At 51.5% G+C, this 17,835-nt stretch overlaps 1 protein-coding gene across 6 annotated transcripts in view; it reads left to right on the top strand.

Moving 5' to 3' along the window:
- Window positions 1-17,621, top strand: part of PLEKHG4 (pleckstrin homology and RhoGEF domain containing G4) — an 86,383-nt gene extending 68,762 nt beyond the window's left edge. The window contains exons 14-24 of one of the 6 annotated variants that reach the window (XM_010403428.4): window positions 6,201-7,144; window positions 8,980-9,229; window positions 9,798-9,887; window positions 10,222-10,446; window positions 11,362-11,532; window positions 12,012-12,228; window positions 12,818-12,934; window positions 13,021-13,287; window positions 13,710-13,906; window positions 14,452-14,527; window positions 15,749-17,621. In XM_010403428.4, coding sequence (XP_010401730.2) covers window positions 6,201-7,144; window positions 8,980-9,229; window positions 9,798-9,887; window positions 10,222-10,446; window positions 11,362-11,532; window positions 12,012-12,228; window positions 12,818-12,934; window positions 13,021-13,287; window positions 13,710-13,906; window positions 14,452-14,493 — 2,520 coding nt within the window. In that variant the 3' untranslated portion in view covers window positions 14,494-14,527; window positions 15,749-17,621. Of the gene's footprint in view, window positions 1-6,200; window positions 7,145-8,979; window positions 9,230-9,797; window positions 9,888-10,221; window positions 10,447-11,361; window positions 11,533-12,011; window positions 12,229-12,817; window positions 12,935-13,020; window positions 13,288-13,709 lie in introns of all 6 variants that reach the window. The other 5 variants (XR_002046421.3, XM_010403429.4, XM_010403427.4 and 2 more) reach the window with 5 other exon arrangements.
- Window positions 17,622-17,835: the final 214 nt, after the last annotated feature.

Genomic DNA, 17,835 nt, shown 5'->3' with positions numbered 1-17,835 from the left:
AGTGCTGCTGCAAAAGGATGTCCAAGCACATTGTTCTAAGGAGCAGCCTTTGATGGTACGTGGACTGTGGCATGCCCAGACCAACCCTGACAGGTGCTGCTTCCCTGACCCCTTGTTCTTTACTGCCCAGCTGTGGGTATCTGCTTATTCTCCTTTCTTATGCTTAAATCCAAGGAGTTTGTAGTTTGTGCTCCTCTATGATCCTTTGCCCTCCCACAGTGTTTTTACAGCAGCTGGTACTTGGTAACTGGCAGAAATGCAAATACAGGATTTAAAGTTTATTTTCTTTAGCAGCGAGTTTTAGGCAAACTGATGATTTCTGTGGTGTGTTCTCCCTTGGAGAGGAGGAAAGGCTCTGTGAGCTACACAGCAACTCAGAAATGGTTTAGCACTTCATTTCAAGAACGTGAGTCCTTTTCTTTGTCTTTAAAGCAGAGCTTTTACCAGCTACATCCTATGTAGGACACAGTCTTGATTAGTTTGGTTTGTGCTGCTAATGAATCGCAGGCAGGGCTGCAGATGCAGTTTAGAAAAGTCTACAGAGGGGCAAGAGAGTAACAGGGATCCTCTGCATAGTGAAGGGATTACTTCTAACTTGGTGGCTTTGCTGAAATGCTTTTGCTCTGAAATTACATGGTTTCTTGTGTCCAAGTGGAGCTGCTTGCTTATGGAGCCACAGGTCTTAGTAGAAGTGAGCAGGGGCTTTGGCTCTTACAGATGTGAAAAAAACATCACAATGTCTAGGAGGCATCAGTGTTTCCTCCATAGCTCTTATATGTTGGGTAGTGATTTACTTTGCATTTTGCTTGAATTTGGGGTCAGTTGGGATGGTTTCCCTCCCTGTTTTTTTGCACTGTGAAAGGGTATCTGGCTTGTGCCCAGTCAGAGTGTTCTCTGCACACTTCAGTAGCTTTCGTGTGAAGCGCGGCCCCTTCCCCCTCTGCCTCGTCTCTGGTTACCAGGGCCCCCCAATCTGGTATTTAGGCTAGCAGCATTTGCTTGTGAATAACCAGAGCTGAGATGATACATGGGAGCAGTGGCCCTGCCTCAGTCTGGTCGTAGGGGATGATAATGTACAGCACAGAGCTGGGCACAGCCAGGGTATGGACTCCCTCTGGACAGATGGGAAGGTAGGATGGTGTCTGTTTTTAACCCACACATAGACTTGCCAAGGGAACACCTGCAGCTCCTGAAGTCTTGCTCTTTCCCTGCTCCTTTCTTCATGGGTGCTGTTAGTATTGGTAGGTGGGAGCCTGAGGAAAGCCTAAAGCAGATCCAAGTGAGTGGTGAGCCAACCACTTTTTGCTGTAGCTGCTTGGTCTCTGAGTTAGCAGAGAAACAGGCTTGTCACCATTTGTCAGCTTACAAGTTCTTGTGGTAAGTAAGGTTTTAGCCTGGGCAGTTTTGCTTTCGATGTATTTTGTTGTAAAAATGGCTTTTTTATCGCGGTCCTTCTGAACTGTCAGCATATAAGGCAGTCTCCAGCCATTGGTCCCTGCTGTGTGCATGCAGCAGCTTGTGGCAGGGGACATACCAGTGTTGTGAGCAGGAGTCACTTCTCAAAGCAACCTAAAGTCATGTTGGACTTAAGAGGGAGTAAGCCCAAATGAGCATCTGTAATGACAGTAGCAGTCTCTTGCAAGAGAGGTGCATTTACTTTGGAATGGTGCTCTGGTGAGTCCCTGTCACTCTTTACTCATGAGTAGGGAGTGCTGCAAACAGGGAGCTCTGCAGGCTTCAGTACCAAGGCTGTGGGTGGCCAGCAGAGCAGGGCAGCTGCAGGACTCAGAGCCTGTGTGACACCCTCCATAGCTGTTGGGAAGTGCTTTGTTTAGTTCACAACGCTACCTGTGATGCTTTTCACTTTCCTGGCTGCACCGGTTTTGTCTCCTTTGCTGCAAGCTAACCTCATTTTCCTCTTAAAGCTCACAGCTGAAGTTAAGGGCACTTAAAATGAGCACAGCAGTGCTGAGAGGAGGTCTGGTTAAATGGGGGGCTGTGCAGTTTCTTGCCACAGAGACCTACTGTCAGTTGTGTCTCACTGAGAAACAGCAGAGTGGAGCACAGCCTGGAAGCAGGAGCTGCATCAAGCTGGATCAGGGCTTGATATTGTTAGTTTCTTTTTTGCTGTCCTTGGCAGTGTTGCCAGCTGTTGTGCTGCTTCCCCCTCTCTGAACTGTAGAGAGCAAGGGAGATGGAGGCTTGCAGTCCTGGGACATCCCTGCAGAAGAGTGAGAAACTTGGTCTGTCTTGTTGCTGTGCTTCAGTCATCATACCCACAACCATGATTCCATCCCTCCCTGTATTGCTGCTCCCACCAGGACCAGTCTTGACTTTTCATCACCCGTCTCAGTTGCACTGTGCAGTCACTTGAGATTCCAAATGAAACCTTCTCACAGTAGAGTTAGTCACCCACCCAGGTGCATTTTTCTTCTGCAGAAAGTTGATCTGCCTAGCTCTGCCTCTTCAGACACTGTTTCCTATTTGTCAAGAAAAATATAGTTACAGTCATCTCCCCACAGGAAAGGATGAAAGAGGTTTGGACAAAGGCAACCCCCCTGAAATTGCCCCTTCTGGCATATGTCTGAGATGCACAGTGTCTGCTCCCTGTTTTGACACCAGAAGGTGTCTTAGAGGTCACTTAACCTCGAGTATGCAAGGAATCTGATAGGTTTGTGATAGGTTTGGGTTGGATAGGTATAATTTCTGAGTGGTGGCTCAGGTGAGGATCTAGGACTCCTGGAAGGCTTTCAGTGCTGGCAGTGTGCCCTGAGCCAGGGCTGAGCAACTTCTCTGGACCTGTGTTTGCAGATGGTACTTGAGTGGTGCAAAACCCGACAGACTCCAGGAGCTCCTGTCCACGATGTGCTGCAAGCCTTGTCCATGGTGAAATGATCAGGGACCGACAGAGGATGATGGGCTTGAGGGTTGCACCATAATCTAGTGAAGTCCCTGGCTTTTCCTTACAGCATGGCAGGTCCCTGAGAGCCCAGGCCTCTCCCGGGCAGCCTGGCAGGACCAACCTGTTGCTGATGCCTGTTGCAGGATAGGCCAGTCCTGCATATGCAGGAAGCATGTTTGTCTTTAATCCTGTAATTGAGAGTTTCAGTAACGACTTGCCTGTAAAGATCAAAAGCTGAGGTACAGGCTTCTTCCTGCCCGGTTCCAGACATGGTTGGGAAGATTTCAGCTTCCCTGCACACAGGTGCCTCCTTTTATCTGAGCAGCTCTTGGAGCTCTGCAGGGAAGCTGTAGGGCTGCCTACTCTCCAAAAGCCCCTCATCCAGAGGGCCATATCCTGGCTTGGCTGAGTGTTGTTTGCAACCTTACTGGGGGTGACAGATGACAGCAATACCCCTGCCTGCATGAGGATGGGGGCACACTTGGTCCCTGGAGAAGACTGCCATTTATGTGCAAAAAGGGGCAGTTGAAGCAGATGATGTGACTGCAGAAAGCCTTGGTGGTCACTTAGCATGTTACCAAGCAAGCTGCAGGGTGTGGAGGGCTGCTCCATTGTGCAGGGAACAAAGCTGAGCTGTTGCTGGCCTGCATCAGGCTTTGGGGATGGAAGGAAATACCATTGAGATTGGGAGCCATTTCTGCTTAGTCCTGGAGTCCTTGCCAGGAACAGACAGAGACTATATGAAGATGAGAGGTGGTGGGGCTGCCACCCTGTATGGTTTGCAGCCCTGATGCCTCCTCACAGTAATGGCATGCAGATCTGCAGAGTTTCCAAGAAATAAAAAAAGTCTGTTTTCTCTCTCTCCCATCTGTGCATGAAAGTGAGTACCCCAACCTTAGATAAGGCCTTCACAGGGCAGCTGCCTTCCTGACTGGTTCCTATAAAGTCCAGGCAGGCCTGCTGGCTGTCCCTCTCCTGCACATTGCTCTCAGCACCCTCTTTGACAACCCCGGGTGCCTTTTGAGCTCAGCTTTTCCCATCACTGAGCAAAAGGCAGCCAGCATGCAGCCTTCAGTGAGGATCAGCCATTGACCTCCACAGCTGGAGAGGTGAGATGTGCCCTTTCTTAGCTGAGACGGATGGACAAGCCTTGCTTGGGGCAGAGCTGGAAGGGGCTGGTGTTGGTTTGCGTACAGCTGGAGGGGGCAGCTCAAAACCCCTCAGCAGAATACACCATCTGTCACTGCTGTGCAGATCTGCTGGGCTCCGCTGCACTCAGTGATTCACCTCGCCTTGAAATGCTCCCATCTCCAGAGAATAGAAGAACCTCTGTGTCGCAGATAAATGAGGATTCTCACCAGAATCTGACATGGCCTCTGCCTCTGCACACCCCTCCTGGCCTCCAGCAGTGGGCAAGTCTAGAGCATAAAGCCTGGATCAAGAGAGAGGCAGGTCAGGGGCCTGTTGCTGCTCTAGGCAGGGTGATGGGAGGAAAGGGGGGCTATTGCTCTTTTGGTTGTCCCGTGCTGCAGTTGTGTGGGGCTGAGAAGTGTTTTCCCTGAGCAGACGCTGGTGTTTCTGAAGCAGCTCCTTGCTCCGCGTGAGTAATGGGGCTGGCTGCACGCACACCACGCAGCTGCAGCTCAAAAGAGAATGTGGACGGCTGTGGGAGCTCTTGTGGAATCTGTCCCTAGAGTGACTCTGCTCAGGCTGCAGGCTGTGCTAGCATTCAGCTCTCCTACAAACAGCACCTCTTGGCTGTCATAGCCTTCCCCATCCAGGGACTGAACATCACGAGAATGAAGTACCTTCTGCCCTGCCTGTCTCTGTCACCAGCAGAGAGTGAGCCTGGCACCTGATCTCTTTGGCCACCGTATCCCTGATGGGGATGTAATGTCCGCTTGCATAAAGCTTGGGTGGATTTTCTTGGTGTCTAAAGCTGCATAAAAGTAAGTGATTTAAGCTCTCTGAGTGAAGGTTGCTACAGTGAGGCTGCTCAGGAAATGGAAAAGCTGGTCACTTTGTTCCTGGCGCTAAATATGCGTGTTGTTTCTCTACAGGTACACAGGGCCTGACGGGTTAAGTTCTAGAGATGGTCTGGCTTGCTTCAGGGCAGCCAGTGGTGTTTCTGCACTTTGACTGATGCTGGGCAGTAAGCAGAAGATGACAGGCAGCCCTGTCCTGAGTGTTTTCCCCACCTTTGCATCTGATTTCAACAAATAACACTGTGTGTTCACTGATGAGCAGTAAAGTTCCCTGGCCAGGACTATGGCCGCTGGTCATATTTATGCTGTCATTAAATCTTACTATCTCTGCTTTATAGAGAAAATAGTGGCTTATGAGCCTAAGTCAGATGCTTGCCTTTCTTCTGCTTTTGATCGATGACAGACAGGTCTTGGTGCTGAGCTCCATTTCTTCCATGATGATAAGGCACTCACTCTTCCCTTGTATTTGTCACTGGACCACATTTTGTCCCACTTCTCTTGGTTGACTGATGTGGCAGAACTGTTTTAGCAAGGCCAGCACATGCACCACTGCTAGAGTGAAGCCCCATGAAGCTGCTTCCAGCATTCCTGGAGTATTAGAAATAAACTGCTGAGCTCAGTATTTGACTAACCAGCACGAGCATGTAGTGCAGTGGCAAGCAGAGCCAGGCAGGCAGGCAGAGCACAGCACAAGCTGCCAGCAGGCACAGAAGATGCACAGGCTGCACGGTCTCAGATTCCTTCTTGCTGCAAGGGTGGGTCAGAGCATTTGGGGTGATCCATACAGCCCAGCTGTGGTGAAGCTCCAGGCTTCTGTGTGCTGTCAGCTCCAGGAAAACAGTGTAGAGAGCAGCAGTCCCGTTGCCTGCAGCTTACTGGTGCCCCCTTGACCTTGTCCTGCATGACAGTGCTGAAAGTGGCTGGGCAAAGGAGGAGGGAGAGTTCCAGGTTTTAGACTGAGCAGGGCCACACTGAGGTGTGAATTCCTACAGTCTTAGCAGCAGCTTTCCCTGGGCCCCACTACCCAGAGAGGACAAATGTGCCCAGCAGTGTGGGTGCCAGCTCGAAGGGACCTGGCAGGGAGGTGGGGCTGTGACAGAGCAGCCAACACAGCTGAAGCCCTTTGCATAAGGGGCTGTTTGTTTTGCTGAATTGTTAAGCCCCATTGACAATAGCAGCCCCCCCGACTCTCCACACTCAAGGAACTGTGGTGGCCAGACACTGATGCTTTCTCTTGTCTTCAGGCACCAAATGAGGGTTATTCTTCACTGAGTCCCTCTGACTGGCTGTTGCTTTTTATTCTTGCTCTGCAGGCATACGAGTGGGCCTTGGAAGGGATGCGACACCTTGCCTGTATCAGCATGGAGGACTGCAGCTCTGCTGAGCACTGTGCAGATGTGATCAAGTGCCTGGAGAGTTACAAGGGGCAGCACCCAGACATCAGTACTGCCCGATTCCAAGAGATGAAGGAGCTGGCCTGTGAGCTGAAGAGTGACAAGGGGCTCAAGCAGTGGAAATTTGCATGGTCTAAATGCCAGGAGACCAAGCTGGTTTTTGAAAAGAAACTCGAAGCGGCCTTGAAAACAAGGAAGTCTCTGCTGTCAGACCGCAGCCCAGCTGTCGGGGAGCAGCCCCAGGCTGGCAGCGAGACTGGCACTCTGTCCCACCGGAGGCACTCTGAGGGAGCTGCCTCCAGGTCCCACTGGGACAGGACTCACAGCGTATCCCATGGCTACAACAGAACCAACAGCTCTCTGGAGTGGGCTAAGGAGAAAGCTCCCTCACTCTCCCTGAGCTGCCCTGGCGATGTCGATGCTGGGGAAGAATTTGCCTGCCAGGCTGCTCTCAGCCCTGGTCCTCACTCAAGCAGAATTTCTTTCGCCATCAGGGCCTGTAAGTCTCCAACACTGCCTGAAGAAAAGCCAAACCTGGACAGCATATTAGAAATCCCAGAGGTGAAGCAGCCTTCTGCATCCACTCCAGTCCCTGGGAAGCTGCCTTCCAGGAAGGTGCTCAGGAAGGCCCAGAGCTTTGACCTGCCTTGTGGTGAGAGCCTGTGGTCAAGCTGCCAGAGGAGCGAGCCGGCCAGATATGGCAACACCGGTGTGTTCATTAAGGGGCTGGAGGTGAGCAGCACTGAGCTGGTGGACAGGACGTTCGCGCTGCGGCAGCCAGCTGTGAGCAGCTGGGCTGCAGACTGCCTGCTGGAGGGACAGAGGGGCTGCCTCTCCGGGTCGGAAGCCAAGAGCTGGGGCAGGTAAGTGGCAGTGACATTTGGTGCTCCGTTTCTCAGGGTGGTGAAAAGGCAGCCAGCAGAGATTAGTGGAGCTCTGTAGTGCTGGTTACTTTGGCACTGGTTACAGGGCAGATAGATGGAGATGTAGCTCCAGCTTCCCTGCATATGTGTGTGTGGTGCTAAATGAGCCCACAGGGATGTCCCCACATAATCTGGCACCTTCCTTGGTGGGGAGACAGAGAAATGGGATTTGTGGCTCTTCCCCTCACAATGTGATTCCTCTAAGAGGGGAAAGTTCGGTTCCCAGACAGGAGAGGGAGTCTGAACATCGCTAGCATTGGAGGATGAGGGATTGCAGAAACAGTATTCAGGGATCTAAAAAAGCCAGGGGTACAGGTGCAGTGGGAGAGCAGAAGCACAGGGCATCATCCCCCACACTTCTGGGAGTGCTGTACCCAGACTGGTAGGGAGGCACTTCCCAGCACCTTGTGACAGAAGCTTCACAGGTAAGAGGGTGTTTGTATTTGTGCTTTGGGGCTGAAATCTCTGGGTGTCCAACAGCTGGCATTGGTGCTGTTTTCCTTCTCTGTCCTTGAGAATCTCGACTTTGTTGTCATACTACAATGTGTGCCTAGGCTTTGGAGAGCCCAGGGGTACGAGCTGTTCTTGACAAGGGGTCTCCAGGCAGGTCTTTCAATTGCTCTCACTGGAAAAGATTAAAGTAAAAGTAAAAAATTAATGGCAGAGATGAGAAAAGAGTGCTGGATGCTGGGGGACCACCGTTACTACTCGCATGAAATGGCTGGGGACAGTGAAATCTTCTGGAAGGGGGCTCTGATACCCTAGGGATACCCAGAAAAGCTCATGGCAGGGAATGTGCACCAGCACATAGTGGGCTGACCACTTTGCTTCTCAGGGGAGCAACACAGCAGGCCTGCCGTGTCCATGGGTGCTGAGGCAGTCCCTCTGCTGTGTTCTCTGAACAGCCAGAGGAGTTGACTTGAGGGAGAGCTGAAAGGCAGGGAAGGCAAGGACACATTGAAATAGTTATGTTTGGTGCTACACTGCCTCACAGTGGAAACCTGGAGTAACTATGAGGCATCCTTTGGGATATGTGAGAGCAACCTGTGCTAGGAACTGCTGTTCACTGATGAAGTGTTAGGACGCTTCAGTTTCTCTCTCACTTTTACTAGGACAAGCCCAACAGCACCTAGGTCTAGAGCTATTGTTCTCCCAGGGTTAGCATTGCTTCCCACAGTCTCCAGTCATCAGGCTGACTCCTCACAGAAGTTACTGTGACTTCTGCTGTCACTGTTGTTTCAGGAGAGCAGCCATCTGCGGAGCAGCCCATTGTGTCCAGAGCAGGGGCTGGGTACTCTTCCTGAATCCTCAGAACCACAGAATATCCTGAGTTGGAAGGGAGACCCAAAAGGATAATTGATCCAACTTCTGACTCTGCATTGGACTACCCCAAGAATCACACCCTGTGCTCAGGAGCCTTGTCCAAATGTTTCTTGAGCTCTGACAGGCCTGGTGCCATGACCGCTTCTCTGGGGAGCCTGTTCAAGTGCCTAATCACCCTCTCTCTGGGTGAAGAACCTATTCCTAATAGCCTCAGCCTAAACCTCCCCTGACGCAGCTTCATGCTGTTCCCTTGAGTCCTGTCAGTGCTCAGGGTCAGAGCTATCATGGACAGTTGTGTATCTGAGCTTCAACCATGCTAAGGGATAATCTCATTTCCATGCTGGTTTTGGAGAGCACTTCTGTAGGGATAGTCTAGTGCTTTGCAGGCACTCTGGGTGCTGTAGCCCAGCTGCAGCCGAGGTCCTTCAAGGCTTGAGTGTTTCCTGTTGCAGCAAACTGCGGCACATCATTGATGAGATGGTAACCACGGAGCGGGAATACGTGCGGTCGCTTTGCTACATCATCGACAGCTACTTCCCTGAGATGGAGCGCCTCGACCTCCCCCAGGACCTGCGTGGGAAGCGCAGCGTCATTTTTGGAAACCTGGAGAAACTCTATGACTTCCACAGCCAATACTTCCTGCGAGAGCTTGAGAGCTGCTGCAACCACCCACTGAGGGTCAGCCACTGCTTCCTGCGACACGTAAGGCATCAGCACCTTGCCCCTGGGGTCGGGCTCTTCCAGACATGAGCTTGGTTTCTGTACCTTTCCTGTTGTGCTTTGCTACCGAGAGACCCTGCCAGGGAAACAAAATGTCTGCTTCTTAAAGCCCATCTGCTTCTCCACGGACATCCCTTACCTGTTTTCTGTCTGTGGTGTGAGTGGGAATGACTTCAGTGAGTGGAGAGGTACAGACCAGCTGTGGGTGAAAAGGGCTGCTGGGCAGAAGCACAGGGACATAGGTCTTAAGGTCAGCTGCCCCATGCATGTTTGCTGCTACCTGGTGTGAATGGTACCAGGTGACTGTAGGGGTATGGAAGGGGCTAGGGGTAGCAGGACAATGAATCAGGAAGTCCTACCTACTCTAGGAGTAGGAAGACAAGAACATTCCGTGGCTCTTAGTGAGCTTGAAGCAAAGTTATTCCTGATATCAGAGGAGGCTCTGGTGCAGCCTGGGAGAGGCAGAAGTACTAGAGTAACCTACTGGGGTCATGGCTGTCACCGTGTCCTGGGTGCATGGGTCTTACACGAGGATGGATCTCTTCTGCAGAAAGACCAGTTTGGAATGTATGCGCTGTATAGCAAGAACAAGCCGAAGTCAGACTCGCTGCTGGCAAGCCATGGGAATACCTTCTTCAAGGTAAGTTCCACTGCCTCTATCAGGACTGCTCAGTGTATTTGGTCACTGATCTGTTTAAGCAAAGTCAACTTCCCTGCCTCAGGCAGGCTCAGTGCTGCCTCTGCTTTCCTGGCATGACTCTCTGCACAGCTGTATGGAAGGGACAGGGCAGAGGTGCAGCAAGGGCTTGGGAAAGGAACCCAGCACACAGAAGCTTTGGTCCTGTGGCCTTGCATTTCCCCAAGAATACTCATTTTCCCTGAGTACCCCAGTCAAGAGAGGTGTCAGTGCTTGCCTGGGGGCCCAGGGTGCTCCTCGGTGAAGCTGCTGCCTTCACTCTTGTTGCATTTCTCAGTTCAAGCAGGTGCAGCTGGGGGATAAGATGGACCTGGCCTCCTACCTGCTGAAACCCATCCAGCGGATGAGCAAATACGCCCTACTCCTGAAGGACCTGATCAAGGAGTGCAGCGAGGCACAAGAGCAGGAGCTGGGCTATCTCCGTGCAGCTGAGGAGATGGTGAAGTTTCAGCTCCGGCATGGAAATGACCTGCTGGCCATGGATGCCATCCGTGACTGTGACGTACGTTCCAGTGTCTTCCCCTGCCCTGGGGAACAGAGCCACACTTATTCCCCCCTTCTCTAGACCTGGGGTATTTGGATTGTACGGTGAGCCTCCCCTCAGGTTTCCCCAGTGATCAGAATGCTGTCTGCCAGTACAGTAAAGCAGGGCTGCTGAGGCATGGGGCAAGGGAATGGTGGGGCCTGGAGGTCTCCTTGATTTCCTAGGATGGAGAGCCTGGGTGCTGCTACCTTACTGGGTGAGCTGTTTCTCATAAACATGCTCCCAGATGCTTACCAGTGATGGGAGGTAGCCTGGCAGCCCTTGCAGATGGCATCCTGTAGGCTGCTTTGGAGCTTTCATCTTTTGAGCTGGTGAAAAGAGGATCAGGCAGATTGTAAGAATTCAAACTGATGCCAATGCCAGGGGTAGGGCAAAATCATCTAGGTGGGACTTGGAGAGGCATGCAAAGTGGAGCACTGGAAGGAGAAACCTCAGGGCTCAGGGTGGAGTAGGATCAGTCTGGGTCAGGAAGAACTGAGGATCTGGCCTTCTGACCCAGATGGGCTCCTGGCAGTGGATGGAACTCATTTCCTCCCCGAGAGAAAGCTCTGGCTGGTGCCTGCAGTTGCCACCCCAGAGGTTTGTCACACATCTGCACAGGGTGACAGAAGAGGGTCATCTATGGGTTATGCCTAGGAGAAAGGTCCAGCTCTCCCCTGAGTTTGGAGCCAGCTGTTTCAGCCTGATGTGGTCTCTAGCAATGCCATGCAGCCTGACTTCTTCAGGAGCCCTCTTAAGATGTCAGGTAGCTGCCACTTCTTCACCACCTGGGCTACAGCCATATGGGACCCCGTTCTCCAAGTCCAGGTCTAGGACTGCCTGGATGGAGTCTACTACTGATGGAGTCTTTACAAGGATGTCCTCTGTGCCCAGGTAAACCTGAAGGAGCAGGGGCAGCTGGTGCGGCAGGACGAGTTCACCATCTGGCTGGGCCGCAGGAAGTGCCAGCGACACGTCTTCCTCTTTGAGGACCTCATCCTCTTTAGCAAGCCCAAGAGGATCGAGGGTGGCTTTGATGTGTACATCTACAAGCGCTCCTTCAAGGTAAGGGCAGCCCTGCAGCGCCCTCTTGTGTGGGAGGTGTCCATGGCTGGTTTCCCCGCGGTGCGTGCCTCTGAAATGGGAAGCAGGAGCACCTTCAGCAGAAGAGCTGCTCCCACCACTTCTAAGCCTCCTCCAAACCATGCAGTGAAGCCAGAAGGGAATACTTCACACATTAATGCCTAGGCCCTTTCTGTGCTGTGAGATGTGGGGCCAGCATTTTCTGAGGGCTGGGGAGTGTGGGGGAAACGTGATGTGTACGTGCCAGGGAAGTGGTGCTAATTCTGTCTGAAGCAGTGGGAATTGCCTGAGCTTTTTGTGCTCAGCTGTGCCCAGGACATACCTGCTCCTGTCCAGACCCTCAGACTCCTTCTTGTTAGGTCTGCCAGGCTGGGGATAGCTGTAGCACAAGGTTCAAACAGTTTACTCCTTCTGCTCCTGATGCAGTCTGGTTGATGCTTTGCTTTTCCTGTTCCTCACAGACTGCAGACATTGGTCTGACGGAGAACTCTGGAGACAGTGGCCTGCGCTTTGAGATCTGGTTCCGAAGGCGGAAATCCAGCGACACCTACATCCTCCAGGCCAGCTCAGCTGAGACTAAGCAGGCCTGGACCCGTGACATTGCCAAGATCTTGTGGCAGCAGGCAGCCCGCAATAAAGGTCTGATTCCTTCCTGGAATTCCTTCTGTGCCGCAAAAGGTGCGGGAGCCCTGTTCAGCTCATGCTGTCCTGAGTAGGTTCGGATGCTGTTACCAGGCAGCTCTGTGCAGCAAGCAACTGTGTGCCAGCATGCAGCCTCAGGAGCATGTGCTGGGCTTGGCTGGGCATGTCCCTTCCCTGCCCCTCATCCCCAGGCAACTCTGTATGACTTTAGACACCCACCTGTTCTCCATGAGAGAAACAGGAGATCCACACTCAGGGTTCCCTGTCCTGCAAGCACAGGCTGTGCTCCTGAAAGACTTGCTGGTCTCCCTGTGATCTAGGCCACTACTGAAGCTCACTACTGAATCAAGCTGGCCAAATCCCTCCTGTGCCCCGCAGGCTTCCCGCTTGGCAGGACTGTGGTAGGTGGCATGGCACTGAGCTACTTGGCCAGAACAGGGCATGATTGCTTGTTCTTGGAGACTCCACAGCACTGGGGAGGGGAGCAAGGGGAGAATAGATCTAATCTCAGCAGTTCAGAAACAGCCTGGCCCAGGAGTGCTCTAATCTGTGGCTGAATAATGCCTGTGGGGAGGGTTGGGTCAGGTCAACCTCACAATGTGGCTGTGGGTCTCTTCTTCTCCAGAAATCCGTATGCAGGAGATGGTCTCCATGGGTGTGGGTAACAAGCCCTTCCTGGATATCAAACCCAGTGAGGCAGCTATCAGTGACCGTGCTATCGATTACATCATGAAAGGCAGAGGTAGGTGCCAGCTGTGCCTTCCCCCTTGCTCTGTGAGAGTGAGGCAGGACTGGTTCTCAGGGATTTTTTTGTATGCTTTCTGGCAGGTGCCAGGACCAGAGCATCAATTGCAGTGTCTCTGTTTGACCATTCCAACCCCTTCAAGAGGACACAGATGCAGCTCTCCACCGGCAGCACCCCCACTGCCTACACTCCTTCCTCCTCCTCCTCCCTGCTGGGGCCCCTCAACCTCCACATGTACCTTGACCAGACTCTACTGCCAGGAGTCCTGGCCCCCAGACGCCCCTTTGACATTGGCACTTGTATTGAGGAAGATGAGCTGGAGCACGAGACCAGCAGCCAGCCCTCACTGAGTACGTATGGCCCCACTGTTCTGCAGCACCTGGGATATGTGGGCTCATTCCCACACCTTGTTTTGTGCTGTTTGGTCAGACCAGACTCTCTGGGGTCATAGCAGTCCCTGTCTCCTACCCACACCAGGGCATGAGGGCCCTGCCCTTCCATGCCAGCTTTGTGTCAGCTTCCATGGGGGAAATTAGCTCAAATGCAGGGGTTAAAAAGTACCTGCTGAGCTGCAGCCATACCCATGGCAGGCTTGGTGTTGGTGTTGATTTGTTGTCTGTGGCCTTAAAGAGGCCCAGACAGGATTGTGGCTGACCTATGGGCTTGTGTGGCCAGTGCCTTTGCAGACAGGTACATTATCAAGTGTATGTGGCACAGCTTAAATGCAGCCCAAAGTCATGGTTATCAGAGTGACCTTCCTTTCTTTCCCCAGCAACAGAGAGCTCAGAGTCATCACACTGCATGTCAGCCACTGGCTCCAGCGGCTCCGACAGTGGCTGTGTCTCCAACGTCCCACAAGAAAGCTTCTGTGAAGACATGAGCTCGCCCCCCTACATGCCCGTGGGCCCACAACACAGCTCTGCCATGGAGGGCAGACCCAGGTTCACAAACAGCCAGTACATTTCTGCAGTAAGTGCAAGCAGCCAAAACACTCTCTTCACTTTGCCTGTTCCTGCAACTGCCTCTCCAGTTCAAGCCACTGCCTCTCACAGGGGGACCGAAGATGCTGCTTTTGGGTTTGGGGTCACTGTGGGGAAGTGACATTTTCCTCTTGCAGAGCCTTGCCCCCTCTGGGGTGGGCAAGAGCCCCTCTGGTGCAGGAGCCACCCCCATGGTGGCCAAGATCCCTGAGGAGATGAGCTGGAAAGGACCTGTAGTGCTGGAGGCTGCACAGGGAGGGGTTGCTGCACAAACAGGAGCTATAATGCTGCCGTGGCCTGGGTACATACATAACCTCCTGGAATGGCTGGAGCTCTGCTGCAGATGCTGCCAAGCTCCTTTCCTGGGAGGTTTTGGCCTTTTTTGGGGAGCGATGAGATGGAGGAGTGGGAGCCTGTTGCTCTGAGATGTCAGTGTGTTCCTGAGAGTTCTCAGCTGCTTCCCTTCCCACTAGATCGTGTCCTATTGCTGTTGTCCTCTAACCCTGTACTAATGCTGGCTTCTCTCTTCTGCAGAAAGCAGGCCAGGTCACCATAACTCCCTCAAGAATAGTGTGAGCCCCTCGGCCCTGCCTCAGGAAGTGGAGTTGTTGTAAGTAGCCCCTGCAGGAGTTTCTCCAGCAGCTCTGAGTGCTGGTCAGGTTTGGCAGTAGCTCTGAGTCAGGGGAACCTCACCCTCAGCTTCTCTTTGAGTTTTCCCCGTGCGTTCTTGACTGGTGTCTGAGGCTCTGATTCATCTGGTTACAGAAGAGCAGCTCCCATGGAGCCACACTCTGAACAGCTGGTCTGATGCTTTCTGCCTTGCAGAAGCAAAACAAGCAAAATCACGTTCAGATAGTAGAGGCTTGACCACCTCCTGAGTGTTCATATGAGCTGTTTTCCTCCTTTGAATGCTGCCCACCTGTCTAACTACTAATCTGTTTCTTGTGGCTGTTTGCCAAAATCCTGCTCTTAGTTCCTCTGAACTGCCTTGGGGAATCATGGTATTCTCCCCAGGGTGAATTTATCCCACAGTTTCCTTTGAACCTCCAAAGGAAATGGTGCTTCACCAAAGGCAGAGGAACCTGCTAGGTTATGGTCAAGATGTCCTGAGGGAGCTGGCAGATGTTGCTCCTGTACTTAGTGATTTTGGGAGGATGCCTTGTCTGCGAGGAAATCGCTGTTGATCCAAGGAGGGTGAGCCCTTACAGGACTTGCAGCCAAGCAGGGCTTGTGCTCATGGGTGGCAGCCCTTGGTATGTCATGTCAGGGCCCACTCAAACCAGCCTACTCCTGCCTCAGCCTTTTCCTCTCTGTCGTTAGGGCTGAGCCTCCTTTTTGGCAGGGAGCAGAGAGAGTGTGAGAGAGGCAGGATTGGGGCTTGAAGGGTCAAGGCACAGGGTGGTGAGTGGCTCATAGGTTTGGCACTGTGGGGTGTGACACCACACAGGCCCATGGCTCGTGACCTGCAGGTGCAGGAATTCAGAACCAGCTGTACAGAACCAGCCAAGGTTCAGATTTAAGATCCAGAGCCCCTTCTGGAGGGTCACAGACAAGACTTTTGAAGTGGCCACAGGAGCAGCAGAGACAGCAGCACATAGCCTTTGGGCAAGTCCTGAGGCACAGAGGCAGATCTCCACATGGGGGAAGCTGTGCTTCTCCTGCAAGGCTCTTCCACTAAAACATTCTATCCCCACCAAAATTGACCTCTGACAAACAGCGGATTTCAAGTGTTTGGCAAAGTCACTGCTGGCCAGGACAGAGGGACCTGTGGGATCCTGCCACATCGTGGGAGTGCAGCTGGTCTAACCCATTGCACGGTGCTGTGTTCCAGGTTTGATTGCCATTTCAAACTCACTGAAGACCCCAGGCCTCTGACCAGCAGAAGGAGACGGTCTTCATCCATGAAGATACTTTTTGCCCATAATCAGACTCTTTCAAACAGCCTAAAACCTGACCTCTGCCTGGGGGGAAGTCCCAGGAAGGCTTCTGTCAACTAAATGTAATAGCTTTGGTGTTGGATGGGACCTTGGGCATTTAAAACTTGTTAGCCCTATATTTATAAGTAATAAGTAACATAGCAGTTTGGAGAAAAAAAGTGTATTATTTTTAAAGCTATGAATTGTACAGATTTTTATTACAAGTGACTCTGTTACTATTTGTTGTGTAAGCTGCACATTTTATAAAGTTTTTGGAAGGGCATGAAGAGAAATTGAGGTATTTAAAAAAAGTAGTATAACTTTCTGTTTCAGGGTTATATTGACCTGAAGCTCAAGATTTAACGTCCTTCCTTATGTTCTAAATATGTCTACTGTAGCAGTAATTTATTTCCTTGGCTTAACACTTTCATTCTAATAAAAGCAATTTCATTGTTATAGTGAATTGTTTCTTCAGATGGTTCTTCCAGTGCCTTGGTGCTGAGCTAATCTCTCTCATAACCATCTGTCAGCTCTGCCACTCTCTCTGTGCCACCTCTGCTCTAACCGACTGCCAGCTCCACCTGCAAATCCTCAGTGCCTTCACCAGAGAAGGGGGAGATGCCCAGGCAGAGACTCCCCTGATGCCAGTGGGGAAGCTGACACAGAGAAGGAGCTTTGGAGCAGCCAGCAGAGATGTCAGGAGGAGTGAGGAAGAGGAACTGTCTGGTGGAGCTCAGGAGGCATTGAGGTTCCTGGCTCTAATTTCAGCCACTTACCCCCTGTAGCTGCTGTCCTAGTGCAAGTCTCTCTCTGCTGGCTCATGTTCCAGTGGCTTAGTTCAGGCTCCAGTGTGCTTTGTCCTGACTGTACCCCTGGTTTTGGAGTGACAGGGACTGGCTCCTTGCTTCAACTCTGACTCAGCCCCTCTCTTGGTACTTCAGTCCCACTGTTGTGGTTTGTTTGAAGAGCTTTGGATGGTGCTGGCATTTGAGACCAACAGGTTTTGAGTGTAATGGGTTGATTATAATGCTGAACCTTAAGTGCACGTTGTTTGAAGTAACACAGCGTAACTGGAGGACAAACGAGCCCTGTGTTCCAAGGTAGCTTTTTCATGAGTAACATCCCAGGCCACTGCGTGGCTGTGACACCCTCCCCCTGTTCTTGCAGGAAATGAAAATTAGCATTTTTGGAAACAATAGTTACTTGGCTGCCAATCTCCTGCTTGCTCCTGGTTTATACAGAGCTGTAAATCAGGCTCCTGCAGGTGTGAGAGAAGTGCCACATTTGGCCTGAGGAGGAAGATGAAGTAGTAATTTATTTAACTGCAGTTTTCTCCCCTTGGCAGTCTGGGGCATTATACCCCACAGCCACCCTGGAGACAGTGTTCCTTCACGTTTGGAAATTCCTGTACTGTATATAAAACACTTGTTTATTTTTAATAAGCTGGATGTTTTTAAACCTTGTTCTTTTTTCAGACAGCAAAGAGAATACAGCTTGACACCTTTGTACAAATTTGTGTGGGAAAGTTATACAGGGAATATTTTACAAGTTACTATTTTGAGATAATTGCTGGGTTAATGCAAGGTTTTTGAGCTGTCAAGACAGCAATAGCTCATGTCACAGGAGGGAGAGAACTTATTAATGCAACAAGAGGAACATGAAACTTCTGGAATTTCTCAGTTTCAAAGGTTTCTAAATTGCTGGAAAAATCTTCAGTATTGTTTACCTGACACTATTTTTTCAGGGTTTGATTGATTTGTCTAATAAAGGTTATTTTCTTTATATGAATCTTATTTGCATTGTGTCATGATTGCAGCAGAAGGAGACGGGGAGTGCTGAGAGGAGCAGTTGTCCCTGGGGTGTCTGAATACCCCCTCAGAGTACTGGGGGCAGGGTGCAGTAACATTTCTCTGACCACACCTAACTCAGCAGGTTGTCGCGGTGAGGCTGATGGTGCCTGTCATTTTAAACACTGGAAAGTACACAAACAGTTTTTTCCCCT

Source organism: Corvus cornix, chromosome 11 (assembly GCF_000738735.6).
Source record: "Corvus cornix cornix isolate S_Up_H32 chromosome 11, ASM73873v5, whole genome shotgun sequence".
NCBI lineage: Eukaryota > Metazoa > Chordata > Aves > Passeriformes > Corvidae > Corvus > Corvus cornix.
The sequence above is the reverse complement of the archived record's forward strand: the minus strand, read 5'-3'. Positions and strand labels throughout refer to the sequence as shown.